This window comes from Leptosomus discolor, chromosome 7 (assembly GCF_034619465.1).
Source record: "Leptosomus discolor isolate bLepDis1 chromosome 7, bLepDis1.hap2, whole genome shotgun sequence".
NCBI lineage: Eukaryota > Metazoa > Chordata > Aves > Leptosomiformes > Leptosomidae > Leptosomus > Leptosomus discolor.
Window position 1 is genome coordinate 56,320,654 of NC_141397.1, and position 22,186 is coordinate 56,342,839.

The window sequence follows — 22,186 nt, forward strand, 5'->3', positions numbered from 1 at the left end:
CATCAAAACCCACCTTCAGTATTAGAGGAGAAAAATACTTCTCTCCTTGGTTATCAAACCGGTTCAGAAGATGTGGCCTAAATTAGGTCGACAGCAGAGCTGAAGAGTTACTATGCACGCACCTTTTGGCAACTTTGCTTGATCACCAAGTTACTGCAGAGGGACACATGCATGGTTACGAGTTCTTGCTCTACCATGGGGTCGCCTGGAGGTTGTTCCATTTGCTTGCCTCTGGCTGTGCCTTCCCCCTCCTCCTTAATTCCAGCTGATCCATCACGAATGTGCCCTTTTTGCTGATGGTCAACACCAAAAACTTCCCATTTTAGGGTGGCTGTGGAAAGGAAACTTCCGACGTGGACCATCAGAGAGGCTCCGCGCGGCGATGATGTGGCTACTTTTGCAATGGCACAGCGAAGGACCCGCTGCATACGGTGTTGTGTTGGAGCGAGGCAGATGGCAACTCCTGGCTATGGGGAGGAGGTGCAGGGCTTAGCAGGGAAGCAAAGACACGTGACAGCTACTGTGACAAAGAACATTTTGAACCCTTTTTACAATATAAGTCATTCCTCTGCCCCTCTGCAGTCTGTGGTTGCTGGATCACAATCCTTTGCATTTGGTGCCGGGAATTCAATTGAATGCCATTTCATGTCATATGTTTGAGTAGACTGCATGCTTTCTTTGTGTGCTGGGCTGTGGAGTAGATACATTTCAGCCCCCATTTGGAATTTACTTAAGCATTGCAAATAGGCAGCGAGCGTTAGATGCTCCAATGGGTGGATAAAGTGTTGTTGTTAAATACTTCTTTCCAGGACATTCGATTAAAGGACTGTACCAAATCTCTGCCACATAAGGATGTAATGTATAATGTAAAGGGATTACAGATGTTATTATTCCTATACAAGCCATTAGCTCATTTAGAGCAGCTGTTAAGGCGTGAAGGTATTTTGATGGTAATTGGGTCTTAGGTCCCACAAAAGCTGCTAATACTTTAGTTAAGATAAATGTTGACTAAGGGGTGCAAACAGGCACAGATCAGCCTGGTAAAAATGACGGTAGAAGCTGAAGGTGAGTGATTGGCTTTCAGTATTAGGGATTTTTTGTTTAACCCTGAGACTAGTGGTGCTCTATGTACATAACAAAGGGGACGAAAGCACTAAAAATGGAGATGAAGCAAAACCAAAACCCACTTTTTAGTAACTGAGCCTCTGAGCAAAATAGTAGGAGACTGTATCATCTCTGCTATCGTCTTTGCAGGGATCCAAATGTTTTTCTTTGTGTCTCAGTGGAGGCTGGCATTGCAAGTATCGTAGTGTGATAGCTGTGAAGCAGGTAGATAGTCCCATTCAGGAATTGCCTTGGAGTAGGTAAAGGCTTATTCAGGTTTTGTTTGCCTGTGAAGGCTTATTGGTTAATTATGAGTTGCACTGTGGTGGTGAACTCCCATAGTTCTTCTGATCCTCAGTATCTAAACTCTGTGATTTCTGATGTTTTCCATTCACGACTAAAGGACCTGAGAGCTCTGTATCTTTTTGGAAGCTAATTTTGTCCCACAGAGGTAAGAGTTTGTCTGTTTTGTGCTGGTCATTTACCTTAAAAATGACACGTAGGCTCTCAGGAACATGAATCCTGTTAGTCTACTGTAGTTATGAGCATCTTGAGGGAAGAATGGATTCCTTTCAGTCCCCCAAGGAAATATGCAGTGACGATTTATTGTAGTGCAATTATTTTATCCTCTCCCTAAAATGAGTTCCTTTTGGTTTCTGTATTACTTTCAGTAATTTTTGCACAGCCTGATAACAGTGCTTCTGTCTACCCCTGCCCTAAGCATAGGAGAGGGAAGGGGCAGGGAGCTTTGATTGCACATTAATAAATACAGTAGGCTTTTGTGTGTGTGTGTGCGCGTGAGAGAGAGATGGGGAAGGGCTACCCTGGGTACATGAAACTGCCAAAACTAGGATTTGTGACGTTGCTGACAGATGGAAAGATGCAAACCTGCACTTTAGAGTTTCTTTGGAGAAATCTCATTCTAACGGTGAAATGGCAGTAGGAAGTCTCTGAACTGAAGATGGAAAGAAAATCAGGTATTGTCAGTCCATTTCCTACCTCTGCCGTGTGCAGGGTGACAGTGTGCTAGTCCTGTATCCCCTGGTGCCTCAACATCTTCCTGTAAAATGGGAGCTGTTTGATTTCCCACCTGTCAAGTTCTGATACTAAATTTTAGCATGTATGGAAAAATTGGGGACCCTCCAGGGTGAGAGCAAAGCATTCAACCCTGTGTGTCCCGCTGTGCTCTCCATGACTGTCAGTGGTGGCGTCCTGTGGTGCAGTCTAGAGCTGGAGCAGGGAAGAGGACTGCAGAAGTGTCTCCTCTCTCCCAGCTCGGCATCTCCTCATGACAACTGCGAAGGTATGGGCTGGATTGTAACAATTCTCCTCCCTACTTTGCTTTTGAAAACTTTTTTCTTTTTTTTCCCCTTCAAAATCTCATGTTTTCTCCTGTTGGACCAAAGTTTCGGTCACTCCTGCACCATGAATGTCCTGAGGGTGACAAGTAACTCGCTGCCCCGTGGCTGTGTGCAGCAGTGGCGCAGCACCCTGGTCTCAGCGGTCCCTGGGAGCTGATGTATCACAGCTGTCCTCAGACACTCCTGAACCCCAGCAGGGAGCCCACAGCCATTAGTTGTGTCCTTAACCTCCCTGCAGTGCTGGCGAGCCAAAGGCAGCTGCCTGTTTCCGCCTCCACGTTCCCAACTCAGACCAACCCAACTCTTCCCAGCTCAGACCTGGTTACTCCCCAGCTGCTGCTGGGGAGTAACTGGGGCCCTTTGCCTGGCTGGTGCCTGTGGTGCAAAAGTCAGTGTGATGGTGCCACGCTGCTGGGTTTGCTCTTTTAAGGGATGAAGTTCAAGGACAGATCAGGCTGCTGACAAGGCTGAGAGCAGCCAACCAGAAGTAACCTTCTGGCTTTGCTGATGAGACAAAATGGGGTTTGGTGACTTTTTAATAGTAGACAGGGTAGTCTTTTAATTAGTGTACTGTCAAATAAGGTGATAATTAAGGGAATGACTCTCCATATATAGTCTAGGATACGATTTGGTAACGTCCAGCAAGACTAATGTGTACGTTACGGTATACGTGTTCTGTATGTAGGTCTTTGGCACTATCGTTTTCAGGTAGATGGACTAAAAGTCATACTTTTCAAATACGGTTTTCTTTTTAGTGTTGGAGGCGATACAGTGACCAGAAAGTCATTTAAAAGTAATGGTTGCCACTAAGTTTAGGTTGTAGAAGACACAAGGTCCAAGGTAAATCTATGCTGTAGCAGCGCTCGTGGTTGAGCATTGTGCCCTTGCTGCTTGACCAGCAAGTCTGTGCCAGCTGCCTGGCTATTCTCTCGGGGTCCGGACTAGTGAGACCTGCCCTCTGGGCTGAGGTTTTGACTTGGATCTCCTCCCTCTGCTCTGCTGCGAAACCTGCAGAAACTTCACCTTCTCAAAACTGCCCTCTGCTCAGTCGGGCGTAGTTGGGCAACAGGCTCCTCCCTTACTGGCCGTAACAACAGACAGACAGATGGGCAGCTGTCATGAGACGGGGATCTTGCTTTTAGCAAGCCAGGCTAAACCGTAATCAGGCCTGATCCTCTCCCTCTCTACAGTCCAACCCCAGCAGTGAAGAACCAGACGAACGGTCGTTGTCTTGATCATAAATAGCTGTGGCCGAACGACATCTGAACACTGGCTTTTCTTGCCACCGACAACAAAGCTGTGCGTGTGTCTTATATCTGGTTGTGTATGTGATGAAAAGCCATTTTATTATCCGGAATTTTTTTAGACTCTTGAGATTTCAAACAGGATTGGGTATGAGAACGGCCATGAGCTTCCTTTCCAAAAATACTCAAAGCCTGACTTCAAATATATATATGATTAGATATATATATAAGAATAATAATAAAAAAAAGAGCCAAATTGTCTATTTCTTCTTGCAGCTGGAGCTGAAATAGCTGCTAAGATTTCCCCTCCCCAGCTGAGAATTGGTACAGTTTGTTTTTCTTACGTATTTTCCATGGTGTTGATAATGATGTATTTGTATATTGTGACTGATGAGAGATAATCAGACAGGGAAAGAGCGCAGAATTACCTGTCCTTTTTTTCCAGTCAAGACAGAATGTATGAATTTATTACAAGAAAAGCGTGTGCAAATGAACTTCCTGTAATTAGGCCATTCTGACCTGTGTAGAACCACACTTTGTTTGAAATTTATAAAAATTATAACTAGTACAAAACATTGTGGTTGATGTCTCTATATGAAGTAACAATGAGCTTTCTTTCTATTAAAAATAGATGAGTGTCAGTAAAGGCACATCATCACAGCTGAAAAAAATCCACATACCCATCCAATATAACTTGATTTGTCCAACACACGTGTCACAAAAGGCACAGTAATTTTTTCCTTTATCCATCTCCCTTAGTCATGTTCCTGAATCCCTGGGACTGTTTGGAGCGTGTGAAGGTTCACACAGGCAGTTAGGAGTTGCAAATGCTAATGCTGCAGCCATAAGGCCAGGAAGTTGTAGGGTAACTTTATTGTAGTTATCCCCGAGAATCTGCAAACCTTTGGCTGCCAGTGGTTTGTTAGGGAGCGCTAGTTGACCCAAATGCATGTTGTGGATCATGTAGAAGGGCAAGCAGGTGAAAACGAGAATGTAGAAATGTGATGCAAATAGAGAGAGCAACATGAATTGGAACTACTTTCAGTCAATATCCAGATTTCTGGGGGCAAACTTCGCCTCACTTCAGTTTTCAAGCCATTGGCCTTATGTGTCAGTGCAGTGCAATATTGGTATGAGAAAACGAAGAATTTAGGACGGCACCAGATCCCAGGTGGGTGTTGCTTTGCTCCCCCCACACCAAGCAGGGCCCGTGGCAAAGGCCCAGGGCTGGAAATCCAGCCGCACACGTGAGCAGGCGTAACGCTCTCCCGTAGCAGATCTCTGGTGCGTGGCTACACGTGCCGGGACCTGCCTGTGCAGCTCCCGTCCCAGCTTGGCCCGGTTCGCAGGAGGTGCTACACGGGACATAGGTGGGGCCTGGCTGTTTGCTGAGGAGTGTGTTTGGATGCAACACTAACGGCGAGCCACCCCCGCTGATCCACCTTCGGCAAGCTCAGTCCTTGGAGCAGGACTGACCCAGCCAGCAAAGGCTGCTGACGGTCCCCAACTGGAACCAGAGCCCATCTAGGGCTTGGTCAGCCCTGTGGCTCCGCAGGGATGGCTCAAGGTCACACCTCTGTTCTGTGCCTTAACATAAAAGAAAGTTTGGCCCTAAAGAAAGTGCTTTTTTAAAGAACACAGAGAAAGTGCTGATTTACATGTTGTAACCCTCCACAGGGGTACAGCTGCAGTCTGCACCATGTTACCAAAACTGGAGAGACGCGTGAAGCTTTACGTGGCTTTGCAGAGCCGCAAGTCTCAGCTGCTGAGTGAGAGCCAGTCCTCCCCCCAGTTAGCCCAGCAGTCCTTCTTGTTTTCACTTTCTTTCCTAACCATCATTTATTTCCTTCTGCGGTAATTTACAGACGAGAAGCACCAGTCTCTCCCTCTCTCCACCTCCTTTCCAGCCATGTGACTGAGCACTCCCTGCATGAAACTTTTCAGTCCCCGGGAAACCTTGATTTACTTTCCACCCGCTCCACGGTGAGAAGCAGCGTCTCTCAAACCTGCAGCTGTGCTGGCCATGGAGAGGAGCACACGGCAGCTCGTCTTGCTAACCTTCGCCTGTGGTGAGTAACATCCTCCATCATTTCTATCAGAAAAAAATGATGCAGTCTATCCTAGTTTTGTTTCCTTGCAGTCAGGACAGCACCTAACAGACTGAAAACTTTAAATAGTTTTGTTGCTAGCACTAAGGGTGCTTTTAGTAAAGTCCCACTGCTAACAAATAACAATAACTGCGTTTAATGACAGCTGGCATAGACTTAGTCTGATGTTTTCCCGTGTATTTTCCCTTGCACTCTGTGGTGACATAAACTCTGTGCGACGGAGTCAGCTCAAAATAGTATTAGAAGCAGGCTTTTTGGGGCTTGCTTTTCTTAATTAAAAATAGTTTCCAGACCAGCAGAACTGACAGTCTTGAGCGAGACGAGCAGAAGAAAAACTAAGGAAGTGCTGCTCGAGTCATTCATTTGTCTGCATTGCAAGATGCAGAGGATGCTCAGGAAAGCAAGAGTGAGGCAGGGGGCTTGCAGAAGGCAGGCTGGGGCTTACCCCAACGACAAACTCAATCCTTAGTGCCGCTCTGTGAAAATCTGTGGAGCTGGCCTGGCCAAGGACATGTCCCAGCACAGTACGTCGTCCCTCAACGCCCGCAGCAGTACAAAACCTGCCAGGTGAAGGACAGAGCGTGATGTAACCTGCGTGATGGCTAAAGGCTTGAGCTCGCTGCTGGGGCCCTGGGTTTCTGCAGTGTGCTTTGCCATCGGCACCCAGGGATCACACAAGGAACAACACCTGTCCCCCTCCCAGTGCAGCGAGCAGCAAAACAGCTCAGGGACTCGACCACAAGCAGCATCCATTGTATCTGCTCTGCTTCCCCACACCTGCTTCATAGCCAGAGTCTGCTGAAGTACCCCAAAATGTATACACGAAAGGAGAGCAAGATCAGACTGAGAGAAATAACACTTACAACTCAGTGGTCAGCACGAATCTTTTTGACCAGAAAGAACTTGTTTCCTCAGCTCCTTATCCATTTTTGATCATTCCTTTAGTAATCTGTTCTGATGTTTTATTAATGCCATAAAGTTGAGACTTTCTGTGCAGATAGGGAATTAAACATAATTAGAGTTTAAGGGGTAAAGGTCTGATGGGTTGGAGGTTTAAGAAACTGCTCCTATGTTGGAGGGAAACTACAACAGTACTGAAACCTCTTAGAAAATCTTGGTGCTTTTCCAGTTCCTCAAGGACTCAAACCAAAGCAGCCAGGGCTGGTGAGAATGTTTTCAGCTATTGTAGGAGCTGGGTCAGGTTTTTGTGCCTACACAAAATCAGTCAGCTAAACACAAGCATTTCTTCTGGGCAGCATAAAGCAGAACAAACCTGCTGGGTGGCTGAGCAGCGTGAGTGTGTGGTTAGACGAGAAGGGGGGAAAAACCCTCAGCAAGAGTTTCTTTCACCCACCCCATTACAGGACGGCAGGCTGAGAAATGTCACAGCCAGATCATGGCACTAAGCACTTAACTTCCCACCGTATTGCCTAGGAGGAAAGCAAAGCAGTGACATCCCTTTGCTGGCATTGACTGAAACTTGTCACCAAAGCACGAAAACAGGGGCTCCAGGCCCAGACTGGGAACAGCAAATTTCTGAGAGCTGCCCTGATCCTTTTCTGAGAGTTTTGTTCTGGAGCGCTGCATGCATGGAGCCTTGCTGGGCAGAAACGTGCAGCCCTCGGCACTTGTAACGCACAACTTTGAAGCTGAGGTGAGACGAGGGGGTTGCAGCTGCTTGCTCCAGGAAGAAACACGGCAAGGAGCACACATCCCTTGAGCAAAATGTTGGTTGTGTGAAGTTGTGAGCAGGATTCACAGAGGAAAAAAAAAAAAAGGAGACTAACAGGTGGATGCAGGGCTGCAATCCTTCATTGTCCTGTGGCCCCTTTTGCCGGCAGAGCCGTGACAAGGGCTGCGGTGGGGGGAGCTGTGCAGACGGCTCCTTGGCTGAGCTGTGCCAGGCCCCCCGAGAGGCAGCGCCGCCATGCTGAGGGAGCCACGGTGAAGCCTTCCAGGCCTCAGTTGGAGAGTAAGTCGGGCACCCCGTGGGCCCGCCTGCCCCTTCGCACAGCAGAGCCACCGAAGGAGAGCCAAGACCACCAGGTGCACCCAGAAAGCAATCCTCACCCATCCCTAGCTGCTCATGGGGCCAAATGCCTTTTGAGAAGACGACCCAAGACAATGGGTTTTTCCACGTGTCCGTGCACCAACAGAAGCTCCAAAGTCCTTGGGAGAGCCATGGGAGGCTGGAGGAGCGGTCTGGTGGGCACAAGCCATGGGCCACCCCAAAGACATTTCTGACTTTACCTCTCAGTGACCCTGCTAGGCTGAATGTTTCTCTAATGAAAAATTTAGGTTGAAATGACCTTTTGGGTCAAAGGTTCCCACCTTTGGGGAAAAAAAAGTTTCATTTAAAAGCTATGGATGGCATCCAAATGTCGGTGAAATAATGTTTCTCTTCATGTCTGTGAGATAAGTGCTACCTGGTCAGTAATCGAAACCAATCTGTTAACTGAAAACTAAGAAGTAATGACTGTTTTAGACTTGTGCGAACTTGAATATGGGCTGTTTCGCAGTCTTATAGGGCGAACATAGAGTGAAAGTTGCAACTTCTTCTTTTTTTGTTTCTATCGTGCCAATACATTTAGACGCAACTACCTATAGCTGCTATTTGGCAGCTGCTGCTCTGATTTTCCACTGGCACACAGAGAGGGAGATGACTTATCTGCTTTTCAGCTCTGCCAGCAGGTGTGGTAAAGTCTGGGGGAAAGTGAGAAAATGAACTAAAGTATCATATTAATTACGGCATGTTTAGGTTCCTTCTGATAAAATTCACAATAAGAGGGATCTCTCCTGTCATTTTTGTGGCTTTTCATCTGTATCAAGCTGCACTTCTTTGATAACAGCTACGCTGGCAGTCAAGTATATTCTGTACAGCACAGAGGTGAAACCCTGGCAATTTTAGGAATATGGAGTATACATCTACACTTCTGCTCTTCTCTAGCATAGCCATTTTCAAGGGAAAATTGTGGTTTGGGTTCAGATCTACACGTCTGTTCTCATTTCTTTGGCTTTGATCTTAGATTTCATTGAAAATCAAGTAGGTTTTATCATTCTTATTTAGTTTATATGTATCCTAAAATGGTGAGATTTTGTGAATTCAGCTATTGCTGCAGATCCCTGTCCATGCTGAGTGGAAAAAAATAAATAGAAGGAAGAAGAGCTTGTGAGATTTTAGCCATTTCCACTCTGAAAGTGCCTCCGGCATTAATCAATTCTAAAATCTGAATCTCAGCAACCTTCCTGCTGCAAACCTTTGACACCAATTCATGAGGCATTTCTTTGGAAGAACCAACGTACAATGAGCCTCTCAGACAACGCGTTGTGGCATCCTCTGTGGAGCTGTACTGCTAGGAATGTGAGCTGTCTTGGACTTTTGTGCCCCTTCTGTCTCCAAACCAGAGAATTCATCTCTGTCCTCCAGCTAATTTAGGCAGTAAAGCCTTTAACTACACCTGAAGCTTCATGCACATCAAGGAATTCATATGTCAGTGATCTACAATTTCTTTTAGCCTGACCTTGTCTTTACACAGTCTTGTTGCGTACTCACAGTCGAAGACTCAAGCAGAAGAGTTGTGACCTTATCTATTCTACAACGTACTTCCCCCACTTCTTCCCTTCATTATTTACATTTAGGAGCCAGATATTTTCTTTTCAGTTCTGCAAGGGACGTGTTTCTGTACATGTTATAAGATGAAGCATAATTTTGGTGCTGTGACTAATTTCAGATGTGGTCCAAAACACCCCTGGACGCTGTACCCGGAAATTTGTTTCTCATTGCTGAAAGCTCATCACTAAGCAGGGCTAATCCTTCCTTGTTTGGAGCATCCCCTTGGGTTTCTCCCAGGAGGAAGAACTTCAAGGTTCAAGCCAGCATGACTACAACAAAACCATAAAAAAATATCTGGAATTTCCCTGTTTCCCAGACTGGTTTCCCAGACTATTGTGAATTGCTGTAAGACCATTATGCTGCCCCACTTCCCTCACACACACAAAATGTTCCCTTTCCCCATGCTTTGTTGGTAAGTAGCCAACCACCCCTTCGCCTGCTACATCTTCCTTAGCAGCTGTACTGCTGCCTGCGAGGGAATTGTGCTGCCTGGGGGTTGTGCAAGGTCTACTCGTGCCTCCAGCATCCTCTGGCTTCTGCGGCAGTAAAAGCAGCGTGTGGGGAGCTGGGAGCCAATGTGCTTCCACTGCAACAGGTATAGTCAGAGGTGTGAAGGTTGGGGGAGTGGTGAAAAGTTACGGGTAGTCCTACAGCACATCTGCTTTCCCTCTCCTATTGTGGCTGGAGCCAAATGACAAATAAAATCAAATCACCCATTTGATAACCAAATCAGCTCAGTTATGTTGTAAGTATCAACAGAAATGTGAAATGTAAAGGTTTCTAGACTGCTGACTTATTGTTTCTTTGCAGGATTTTCCTCCTGCTTTGCTGGAGTGGCCCTGGGGGTTGAACTGTCTCCAGAAACCACATCCTTCCACCACACGGCTACTTCTGCTCAGCCATTTTCCCTTTATCATTCTTCACCCCATCAAGGCACCACAGGTCACTTTAACAGCACAGGCTCTCTTGAAACAACATCCACAAGCCACAGAACAGCTGTGCAGACAACAGACCAGCACCAGGTAACAACGGCAGCAGGCCATCACACGACAGCCCAGGCAGGAGCAACCACCATGCAAGTGACTGGCCAGAAGTCTCCCACGGTGGTACCCACACCATCAGCAGGCAGCACAACTGCAGCTGGTCAGGCTACAACCCAGGCAATGGAAACAGTTACACGTGCAGTGAAGAACACAACCGTACACCCTATGTCCTCAACCAAGCAAGCCAGAACGCACACGAGCACAGAAGTGACCGCAGCAGCCACAAACACAACCGTAAATCACACAACACCGAACACACGAATGACAGCTGCCACCGTAACTACTACAGCCACCACCAAGCAGACTGTAAAGCCCATCACAGGGTCAGGAAATCAAACAACAGCGCCTAAAGGTCCAACAGCCACAGCCGTGACCAACGCAACAACCATTCATCCAGGGACCCAAACAACCACTCCATCTGCTACGACGACCATGAGACCCACTCTCGCACCGCGGCCTGCTCCCATCCCCACTGGCACATACACCGTTTCCGATGGGAACAGGACCTGCATCAAAGCGGTCATGGGTTTGCAACTGATGGCTCAAAATACACAGAAGGTGAGGTAGAAGGGCTCAAGGCTGAGCTTTGTAACAGCTGCTTCTTCATCAGCTGGAATTTATCCTTCGTCTTTCAAAGCAGTTTTCAGAAGTTAGCTGGTGTGATAAAAGTGGTTTGCTGCCCATCTAAGGCCTTTTCTGTGCCACAGCGTCTCAGCTGCTGTACTTTGGCTTGTATGATGATGTCAGTGGGAGGTATGGGTGCTTTCTTATTTCAGTGATGTGCGTGTGGTAGCAATACTGGGGCGGTAGATCAGCCTTCAGCGTTATTTGTGTTTCCCAGACTAGTTAAAATCTCCATTGACTTCAGCAAAGGGCTTGACGTTGCGAGTTGCAACGAAAGCAAGAAATTGTCCATTTACAGACTTGGATTCCGAGGTGGGCTGTCTTGATGCTGATGCATGGAGATTTTAGGATCACGGGAACTGCCAGGCTGGATCAGAGCTGGGGTCCTGGGGAACTCATACCTTCTCCTAGCCATGGTCCACTGTGAATGATTCAGCAAAAGATGTCATAAAGCCAGGCAGGGTGCACGATTCCCAACCTCACCAGACCATAGCGAGATGTTTATTACAAAAGTTAGGTGGGCTCGAGATGAGGCTGAAGGAGCCAAACTGTATTCGGGGCTGCAGAGCTCTCCTTTCAGGCTACAACGTGGGTTGGCAGGCGCTAGAGATGAACTGTGTGGGACGTAATGAGCCGGCTGGGGTGATACGAGGACCGACACATGTCGAAGCCAATCTAACCCCTGCCTGCCTCTGTTTTGGTCTTTCCTCTGCCTTCAGGCACAAGTTCCCACTGCTCACTCTCTAAAATTACCACTGGTGCTCATTTGGCCCTGCTCTGAATCACACCAGTTCACTGAATGAGCAGAAAACTATTATTTTCTGCCAGGTTAACGCACTGGAACAGCTCGGTGGTGTCAGACAAGCACTAGTGCTGGTTTATGAGTGGGGAACGACCCTGGCACGCAGCAGTTAGGCTGCCACCACCACTGGCTTGTTCATTGAGCCACATAGAGCCTGTCTGGGAAAAAAAAAAAAAGAAAATCAGCTATAAATCTCTGTGTGTTTCTTATTCAGTTTCCCCACTCCTCTTCATCAGCAGCCCTGCACTGTCTCTTCTCTCCACAGAAGCGGATGGAGTACATGGCTGTCAACCCCAACACGACAAAGACATCTGGAAGCTGTGGGACGGTGCAGTCTAAGCTGAACATAACTTTCAGTGGAGGGTTTATAAACATCACCTTTGTAAAGGTAATTGTTGCATTCAGGGGGAAGGAGAGTTTAGGATTGAGGAGCTGGAACTTAGGCTGCCTTCGATCCAGCTTATGCCGTGGGAAAAGGGATGTCATCCATCTCGATGCTAGTTTTCCACCTGTGTATAAGGCACTATTACTCCTGTCCCTCCCAAGAGGCTAGAATCATAGAACCATGGATCAATTCAGGTTGGAAAAGACCTTTGAAGGCCACCTGGTCCAACCCCCTGCTCAGACAAGGGCTAACTTGAACGTTAAATCAGGTCTGGTCTGTTTGAACTTTCCATCTGGGGAGGTTCGTATGTGCAATGAGGGGTAAGCACAGAGCCTTGCCATCTGACAGAAAGTGCTAGAGAACGGGGTTAATGCTACCCATCCAGCAGCACAAAGTCTAGAAACAGCCATGAGCAAAATCTGCGTCTTGTTTTTACGCAGGTAAAAATCTAGTGGGAGGGAAGGCCGGGTCTGCTGTTTGCGTTGGAGCGGGACGGAGGGAAGGGGCGTGGGACTGGAGTCCCTGCGCAGGAACAAGGTGTGTGTGCCGGGAGCTCTGACTCATGCTATCAAGTTGCTCTTATGAAATGGTGTCTCGGGGACCACCTGAAGGCAGGGGAGGTTAGTCATCTGCTTCCCATAAATGCTAAGTTTCACAACGGCCCAGCCAACGCCAGCTGTGGTTGCTAAATCCAAAGGGCAGCCTGTGCAGTTGTAAGTGCCCAGGAGCCACGGCCCGTCCACAGCTGAAGGGGCCGAATTTCATCTGATTTCTGAGTGGGAAATTTCAAACAAGCAAACGACAACAACCAAACTGTAGCTAAGTGCCCTTAAAATGCGCCACACAAGGGAGACTTATAAGTACACACAGAAACTTGGGCAAGAGAGAAGCCCTTCTTACATAGTGGGAAAATAAGCTTTCTTTCTGACATAGTGTCTTTTGATACCACATTCCCCACTGGGACATGTGGATGAGGTTTCAACGTAAGCTGGCAAGAGTGCTGCTGCTATTATAACCACGGGAGAAAACGATGGTGGTTATAACAGCAGCCATCCTCTTGCTTCCTTGGACATTTACGTGGTGTACATATTTTGGGAGGCAGCACACAGTACTGTTCATCTGAGAGCTAATAAGGGCTGGGTGGTGCTGCCAGCAGGCCTAAAGACAGAAGTTAATCCTGTGTATAAAGTCATTAATGGGCAGGGAGGAAAACGGCACAGGTTGGATCCCATCAAGCTCTGACTGAGGGTAAGATGTATTAAGGCCATGTCCTGGAGCTCCACAGCAGTTCAGAGCTGCAGCTGGCCATCGCTGCTGAGCTGTTTCCTTCAATTAATCAAGCCAAAATGTCAATCTTACAGCCTGCTTCCAAGCTCAAATTAGTGACAGTTAAGAAAAGTACAAATGGTTAATCAGTCATTTCCATAGAAAGTCCAAGAGGCAACGGCAAACTATATTGCACCTGAGACATTAACGCTTGAGCAGAGAAAAGGTTTCAATGAACAATCCTCTTGGTTTTAGTTTATGGCAGAAAGCTTTGTAAAAGCTGCAGAGGGAAAGTGAGGTAAAAAATCAAGGAGTTGTTTTAAAACAAAGGATCAGTTCAGACCGTGAGTGTTTGCTTTAAATGTGTGCTTCCTGCAACAAGGGGAGCATTTTCTGTGTTACAAGGATCCTCAGAAAAAGTCTGGTGATTCAAGTGCCCATGAAAGCCCCAGCTTGTAGCAGTGCTAAGAAGGGTGATGTGAACCTTGAGGAGGTACTTGACCTGTCTTGCCCTGAAAAAGGCGGTTATTGGCACAGCATTAGACAATCTGCCTTTCATTTAATGATAAGCCTCAAGAGCGTAGCAGGGCTCGGCTTAGACTTCTTTGAAATTTAAGATAATGAAAAATCATTTTGCTGCTGTTTTTTGTGTTTGGCCCCCACAGCCTCTTTAACTGCTTTGAACCAGGAGTGCTCCCATGGCGGCACTTCAGATTTTTACCAGTGAAAGAGGCACTGGATCAGGCCCCGGGGCTGTGGTGCTGGTGCGGGGCAGCGGGAGGTGAGCGGCTGGCTCAGTACTCACCACTCCCAGCTGCCTTGTGCAGAGAACTTGAAAAAAGGAAGTTTTGTAACCAACCCACAAGACATGAAATAGGAGCAGGTGTTTTCCTCATGCAAAGTTATTAACTGTGGCCAAACAGAACATAGCACTGCCACTGAACAAATGGTAATATTTGATCTATTTCTGTATTTAGGTAGGAATAATGCTGAGAACCTCTTCTCTGGTGTATTTCTTTCTCAAACTTTCCTAATCTGTCCTACCAGCTTTTAAACTGCATAACATTAAAACTGGGTGCACAGGAGGCATTTGTGATGGCTGCCTTTTATCCACCAGCTGCCCTCACCGGTCCCTGGGTGCTGGAATCAAAAAGGATAGCAGGGCCGCTACATCAAGACTCACATTATACTCCAACACTGCTACCAGGGAAAAGCTCCTGGGGCTGGGTCTCACTTTGTGACAGTCAGGGGAGGACAGCGTTCAGGTTGCACCAGGGTTTTAGGACACACGTGGGCAGGACGCTTACCTGGAAAGTTTGCTCTGTGCTGTTGTACCAGGTGCCTTCTCTGTCAGCAGTCTGTGGGCATACGGAAAAAAGCCACCCAGCCCCAAGAGTGTCAGCAGGGTGGAAAGAACAGTTATTTCCCCCGTGCGCATCCAGGCTGCTGTTTCCTTGTTTGTAGTGGCTGCTGCTGGCAGAGAAAATAGGAAATGAGCGGTACTAGCATGAGGTGAAGTCCCAGCTCTGGGCTTGTTGCTGACCTCTCCCAGTTCAAAACGACGGCGATCACAGCAGCACTGCTGCTTTCTGCCGTTTGCTGACGCGACAGGCATCTATGGATAAAGCTCACTGCAGTGCTGGGAGTCCCAAGTACTTCCCAAGGCACGGGCTTAGGTCCTGCAAGCAGTCAGACTGCAGGCCAGCACGGATTAACTCAGTGCAGGATTACTCAGGAGAGCACTGTAGGGACTCTCAGTGAAAGCAGAACAGGTGAATAAAAATGGCCTCATCACATCCCCGTTAATTTGTGCAATGTGTACTATTCACTTAACTCTCTCCTACTTTCGGTTACCACAAGCATCACCCAAATATCTAGCTTGAGCAGTGTGTGTGAAGTGACACCTGCAAGGTGGAGTTTCACTGAGGCTGCTGCATTACACCAGCTTGTTAGCTATTAGATGGAGTGATTTGGAAAAGAAAAAGCAATACAGCCAAGCAAGCTGGTTCTTGGGTCTTGAAGACAATGCTTTAAAATGTGTTTTATGGGGACATCCTTTATGACCGTTTTGCTGTGGTGAACTGTACTTTTTTCACAAATATGAGGACGTATGGTGAATAAAGGTGTCTCTTCTTCTGCAGCAAGCTCCAACGTACTATGTCAGTAAAATTGAGACCAGATTGCAGTTATCTTCTGAAGGTCAGTGATTTTACACTGTCTTAATTTCATATCAAATTGTTCTGGGTGTGGGATAGGTTTTCATATCTTTAAAACATTATATCTTGAAAATCATGTGTTTTATCAGGCTTTTAACATGTCATTCACATCAATCTTATGGTATGAAAATGGAAGAGAAGGGACTGGGCTGCAGGTTCATCAGAACTGTTCAATTTTCCTTTTGTCCTCAAAAATGTTCCCTGCCCCACCTCTTTCAGAGCAGAGATTACTTCAAACAGTCCTAAAAGCTTTTGTCTGCAAACACACAGAAATGCAGTGACTCCAGTTCAGTTGCATGCGTCTTTCCAATCTAATAAGCGAACTAAATGAAGACAGTATCTGGATCACACAACTGTGGAGCTGGATCCAGATTTCAAATACACCAACATGGAGAGGAGGCGTGCCTGACGCTTTGGTTTGGCAAAAATAAGAACTGGACTCAGGCTGAGGTTCTTCAAACCATCCTGAAATCCTTGACCTTGTCTGTGCTCTTCTCAGGCAATCGGATCTTTTTTTTCTTATACAGCCCTGAGTCTCGCCATTTGAACAATCAGGAGCTGCCCCAGATGCTACGTCCAAAGAAATGCTGAGATCTTTTAGGTCAGAGAAAAATTTCGAGCCATCACTTCAGATTTTCTCTGACATTAATTTTGCACAAATTCCTCCCAATATATCAAATCTGTGACAGGTTAACGCCCATATTAAGTCACTTCTCCTTTTGTTACTCCTAAGTATTTGGATTGATTTTTATCCCTGGAAGAAGAAAAACAAATCAGGAACTTGACCAGGTGTGTCCTAATAGCACTGAGCTTTTTGGAAGGTCGGTGCCTATTTTTCTTCTCACTGACAAGCACTTTTATTAACTCGGGTGGAGCCCATTCTGATCGACAGCAATTAAAGTAAAAGAAAAGCTGATCCAGAGGACTTGTCTCCTAGGGATGTTCTCAGTCTAAACGTCCAGTTTTCCTGTGCCTTGCTAAGTGCAACTTGCAGCAAATACAAACTAGTGGGCTTAATGATAAGTTTTAAAGCCCTCAACAGTGGTGCTGACAAGAGACATTGCTGTCCCTGGCTGTTTGTTACTGCCTCTCTGACAGATCACAGTCCACCAGCAGTATTTTTACAGTGAGCAAGCCTGTATCTTTTCTAAGGTAAAAATCACTGAGTTAAGTGTATCAGCACACACTGGTGTACTGCTTTTGACTGAAGAGGATCAGGAGTATGCTGCACACCATTGTGCTGGCAGATGGGGCTGAGATACAGTGATGCAGCGTTGGTGATGTGGATGATTTTGTCTTAAACTGGTATATCTGCTTTCAAAGGAGGATACACATAAAGGATATGGCCAGGTTACAAGATCTTTTCACGCTTGGAACTTGAGCCATATTTTCTGTAAAGTATTGTGACACTGACATACGTTTAAAAACACATTTAATACATAAAGCAATACAGACCAGATAATTCAAACTCCCATGCTAGAGATGGTATCTCTGTTTTGTCTGGGAATAGCCATGCTGGACACTTAAGATAGTTGTCTGCTCCTGCGAGAATCCTAACCCCTCTTGCAGATCCAGATTTGAAGAAGCGTCTGAAATTTTAGCCACTTTTTCAGACCCAAGCTCAGCTGAGTTGCCAATTGAAAAATTAAAGCGCTCACTTAAACATGGAAGAAATGTAACTGATACATTATGGGGACAATGTCCACGCTTTAGTCACATCTGTGGCTGCTGCTCTGCCAAAGCACCGGGGATCCTCCGTGTTACCTTAGGAAGATGCTGATCCCAACAGAGTTAGTGTGGATTCTCATTTGTCTCTCTCTTTACGGCCTCCAGGTATGCTTTACTATGCAACCATACAGGAGGAGCTGTTTACAACAAAGCTGGGGAATTCCTTTAAGTGTGTCAGCAAGCAAACCTTCGGCTTGGAGAAGAACTTCCAGCTAGTCTTTGTTGATATGCAGCTGCAGGCATTTGATATTGTCGGTAACCAGTTTGGAAAAGGTAAGTAGAAGAATACCTCTCCCACCGAGATCTACATGTCAGCACTCTGGCAGCCCGATAGATATAACCTGCTAGATTATAACCATGCACATGCGGTGACCCTGTTACACCTATAGCACAATCACAGCTTTGTGATAGTTCCCAAATAATGTAACCTGCCCCACTGCTATATTCTTACTTTCTGAGTCATTTTCAACACACCTATGGAAGACGGAGAAGCATCTTTCCCTCTGCATTCTGTACTTTCTGTTTCACCTTCTCTACAGCGACAATTTAACTCTCCACCCATTTTCTCCTGGAGCAAGCGGAGGTGTTCACCATCATTGCATTGCCCAAACCCCTAACACATACAGTTCAGTTCAAGGTCACTGTTCTCGATATAGTCAGATTTTACCTATTTTGAAAGGCTTGATACTCATGATGTCCCACAGCTGCAGCAGCAAAACTGCCAACTAATAAGGGATATTTGTGAATGCAGGATGATACTTTCAAGGCAGCTGTGTCTAGACATGATGAAATGTGGTCCTGAGGAGAAGCACGATTGGCATGCTTCCAGTTTCAGAATTAAATGTGATGCTCAGCTCTGCAATTTGTCTTTGCTTGAGTACTGCCAAAAAAAGGCAACCCTGTAGCTTAGTAAAAGACAGAGACAGACCAGTACTGCCTCCCTGGTTTCTGGATTGCCCCCACTGGGAGAATGTATTTGGGCTCATCACAACTTCTTTCCTACACCCACACCTGGGGTTCCTTCCACAGGGAAATGAGATGTTGTCATCCTTGTTTCTTGTCCAGCGATGCAGCCAGGACCTGGCCAGACTGTGGAGCCCACGGCTGCTGGGTGCACCAGGAAACTCCTGTGTCCCACAGTACGGATGCTCTCAAAGTCTACTGCCTTACTTCTTATGAGACGCATGAAAGATCCTACAAAACGCAGAGGGGTGGACTAGATGGGACCCTGTGGTCTCTTTCAAATTGTACATCTTCACATTTCTGTGACATCCTCGCAGGGTGTTTCCATACAAGAGCTCAGTTGGACAGATAGGCTTATCAGCTCTCCAGCCCTTCAGATGCACTAATAAAACATTCCCTTCTTCTGACATTTGACTTTCTGCATGCTTACAAAATATTGCCCCTGTATTCTTCTTTTTATTTTAGATCTGTCTTTCGAGTCACTTTGGCTCTGTTTGACTGATCCATCTTTTGTTAGTTCACTATTTTGGCTGCCTTTCTTATGCTAAAAGGTATATCATGGGAAACAACACTTGGGGTTTTTTTAAGGCATGGACTTTTTTGTGTACACTTCTCTTTAAGTTCTTAAAAGCCACACTGAGATTCCAATCTATGTTCTCATTCTCATGAAGATTTTTTTTCATGGGATAACACTGAGCTGGAACAACTCACGGCATTCCATCTGGTCCCCACATTCCCACTCGAATTTGTACAATGAGTTCAGTTATGGCTTTTGGTATGGCCTCACTTCTAGCAGAGACAGAGCTTAGAAAGACACGCGCTCTCTCTCTCTCTCTCTCTCCAAGGTCAGGCTAATCTTTGCTAGTCAATACCACATACAAAATTAAATCAGTTTTGCTCTAATCAAAGGGCTGAGAAAGCAGCTACCACCTCTGAAATAATTCCCCAGTGGCCACGAAATAGTTATGAAACCGTTACGTACCTCTGCTCTGTATGCAGATTTTGAAACACAAAATCCCCAGTAAAAGAATGACTCTATACACATCACCAGCCTCCTCCCCTTGGGTGTCTCAAGACTGGTAGTTTCACTTCTGTTGCTCCTGATTTGCTTATCTTTAAAAGGGGAAGAAAAAGAAATGATTATTGGTTTCAAGTTCCTTACAATTTTGTACAGGCTGCAGCAGCATTACATCAGTAGCTTGGCCTGTTTGAGTCTGGAAAGTTGTAAAAGTGTCTTCTGAACTGCACTTCAGTATGTCAGAAACAATTCCTAGGGTTTTGTCAAGGCAATGGTGAATTCAAACACCTCTGGCTTTTGCAGCATGCAGATGCAAATACTTTTCAGCTCACTTTCTTAACAGCAGGTTACATTAACCAGACAAAGCTTTTTAAAGGCAGCATCTAGTAGAATGCTGATGCCTTTGGCCTTGTGGCATTGCATCACATGAAATCAGCACTTGGATCAAAGGAGAAGAGGATCAGATCTTGGGGAGAGCTCTGTGGAGGCTCCGGAGCTGTGACATGATGTCACACACTCCACATGCTCCCTGGGCTATCTGCCTGCCATCGGCATAAAGATTCCCACTGGGGAAAAGCCCACGCTAAGCTACAGTCTGTGCCAGCAGAGTCATCGGAATCGGACAATAACAGTGGCTTTTGTCTTAGAGCCCTGTCAAAATCTCCCTTGGAACAGTCACATGGAGTGAAAGGGGTGGAGGGTGTTGGATTTCCCTCATACCCTGGGTAAAAACTGACTCACTGCTGGGCTGGAATATGCTGTGGGGTTCAGCTGATCAAGCTGCCCTACCTAGAGGATAACTTGCTGCTCAGGTGCCACTCAGAGTATCACGCTAGAGATCTTTCTTTCCCTGGAGCCCAAGGAAGGACCATTCCTATAGACCAGATGAAAGATGTAGGTCTGTTCCAGTTCTGGGATAACACATTAGTCATCATTCCCAGACCTTGCCTTCACTCCCAGGGCTACACTTGTCTTGTGAATTTGAGACTGATCCTGCCATTGTTACCTGGGTAAATATTCCATTTATGTCAGCGACCCAGATGGCACAGTCTCTCCATAGGGAAGCTGCTAATTTACCCCAATCTGGAAGTTAATTTTTAAGTAAGTAATGAGTTTCCATTTAATCAGAGGATGACTTGAATATTCATTTGGGTAGGGACTGGCTGAGGAAGTCAGGATTTGCCCCCTCTGTAGCTAAGAGGTATATTTGGGGTGAATATATCTTTGGATGGTTCTTAAAAGATACTATGTGTGTCAAAATCTTTTCTGATATCATTGTATGCACAATAAAATTGTAATGGCACTGCTAAAGCAACCCCCTGGACTAAGTCCACGGCTTCTGCCTTCCTAATCTTTTGATGTTCTGAGTTAGCCACAATTATCCTCAAGCATTCAGATTAAATGCAGAGAACAATTCAAATTTGATTTTTCTTAGGAAACACTGCCTTAACTAGGATCCTTGCTGCGCTAATGATGTGCCGGACTATGGGCTCCCTTCTCTGGCCTGAGCCTTTTTACTGGGCAGAAGCAATCAGATGCCACGTAGGAGCAGTTTTTGTCCATGCAGGATATATATTGCTTTTTATTTTTAGACTTGCACTTTGTAGTGTGATGCTTCACAGCTGCTATCAGCAAGAAAGCCTCCTGTTGCGTATGTACTGATCTTGACGGTAAAACAATTACTGTGGACATGAAAGAGCAGAGTCATTCTCCAGCAAAGCATGTGGCTATTTTGAAAGGGGCAAATATTGTTTTCTTGAGATAAGATTCACCACAGATAAAAATGTATTAAGTATAGCTCCGGAAAAAAACCCCAATGTTTTGAGAACTTCTGGCTTGTATTTGCTAATTTTTCTGGAATACAGGTCTATAGGAGTACAGTGTTCTGCTGTAACACATTCTCTGATCTCCTTTTACTTTCAGAAGAAGAATGTTTTCGTGACAAAAACAGTAAAGCAGCTCCTGTCGCGGTGGGCCTGAGTATCCTCGGGTTGTTTGTCATTGTGTTTGCCACGTTCCTGATTTCCAGAAGAAAGCCGCACAGAGGATACGAACGTATCTGAAGTGCCCTTGCACTCCCAAATGTGCGTAGCAAGTAGAGAATTCACAGGAGTTTTAGCTTCTCACTGCCCTGAAGCCACATTTTTAAATGGGATGACATCATGGGTTTAAAGCTAATGACTGTTTCTGGAAGCGATTTCTTTAAGGTGGGAAGGAGAGAACTCCCACCATCTACTTTAGGCTATTCTTAGCATCTAATTTAGATGTAGTCCAGAGGACCAAAGTGAGGAGCCCAAGTTCTTTGTATTATCAACAAAGGAGGCAATTCAGACCACCTAAGTCAGATGCCTAAAAATAGCTTAAAGCAAGCAGTATCACTATCCCCCAGAAAATCCATCAGGTTTGTTAAAGACAGAGTTTAGAATTATTAAAATAGGTGAGCCCAGTAATACAACCTTCAGGTGAATAAACCAGAGGTCCACAGCTACAGACAACCCTGTTAAATGAGAGCTCAGTGAAAACCTCGTGGGAGCACTGTGTACGCTCAAGTCTCAGGGCAAGCGTGACTGCCATTCACAAGCAAGTGCTCACCAGTCCTGTAATAGGTTCTTGGTTTTTTCCTACTAAGCCCTTTGCAAGGACACGATGGTAATATGTGACTCTTACTTTGGAGACAGTATTTTTAGAAAATTTTCTGGTTTCCAGTGACT

The 22,186-nt window shown here is 46.0% G+C and overlaps 1 protein-coding gene across 2 annotated transcripts; it reads left to right on the forward strand.

The window, feature by feature from the left end:
- The first annotated feature begins 5,732 nt into the window (after nucleotides 1-5,732).
- Nucleotides 5,733-21,538, forward strand: LAMP3 (lysosome associated membrane protein 3). 2 transcript variants are annotated; one of them, XM_009954536.1, is made up of 6 exons: nucleotides 5,733-5,778; nucleotides 10,241-11,031; nucleotides 12,165-12,287; nucleotides 15,692-15,749; nucleotides 17,600-17,767; nucleotides 21,399-21,538. In XM_009954536.1, exons 1-6 carry the CDS (start codon nucleotides 5,733-5,735, stop codon nucleotides 21,536-21,538), a joined length of 1,326 nt encoding a protein of 441 aa, XP_009952838.1. The 2 variants fall into 2 exon arrangements, with proteins under 2 accessions (XP_009952838.1, XP_086324511.1); XM_086468385.1 differs by having other exon boundaries at nucleotides 12,168-12,287.
- Nucleotides 21,539-22,186: the final 648 nt, after the last annotated feature.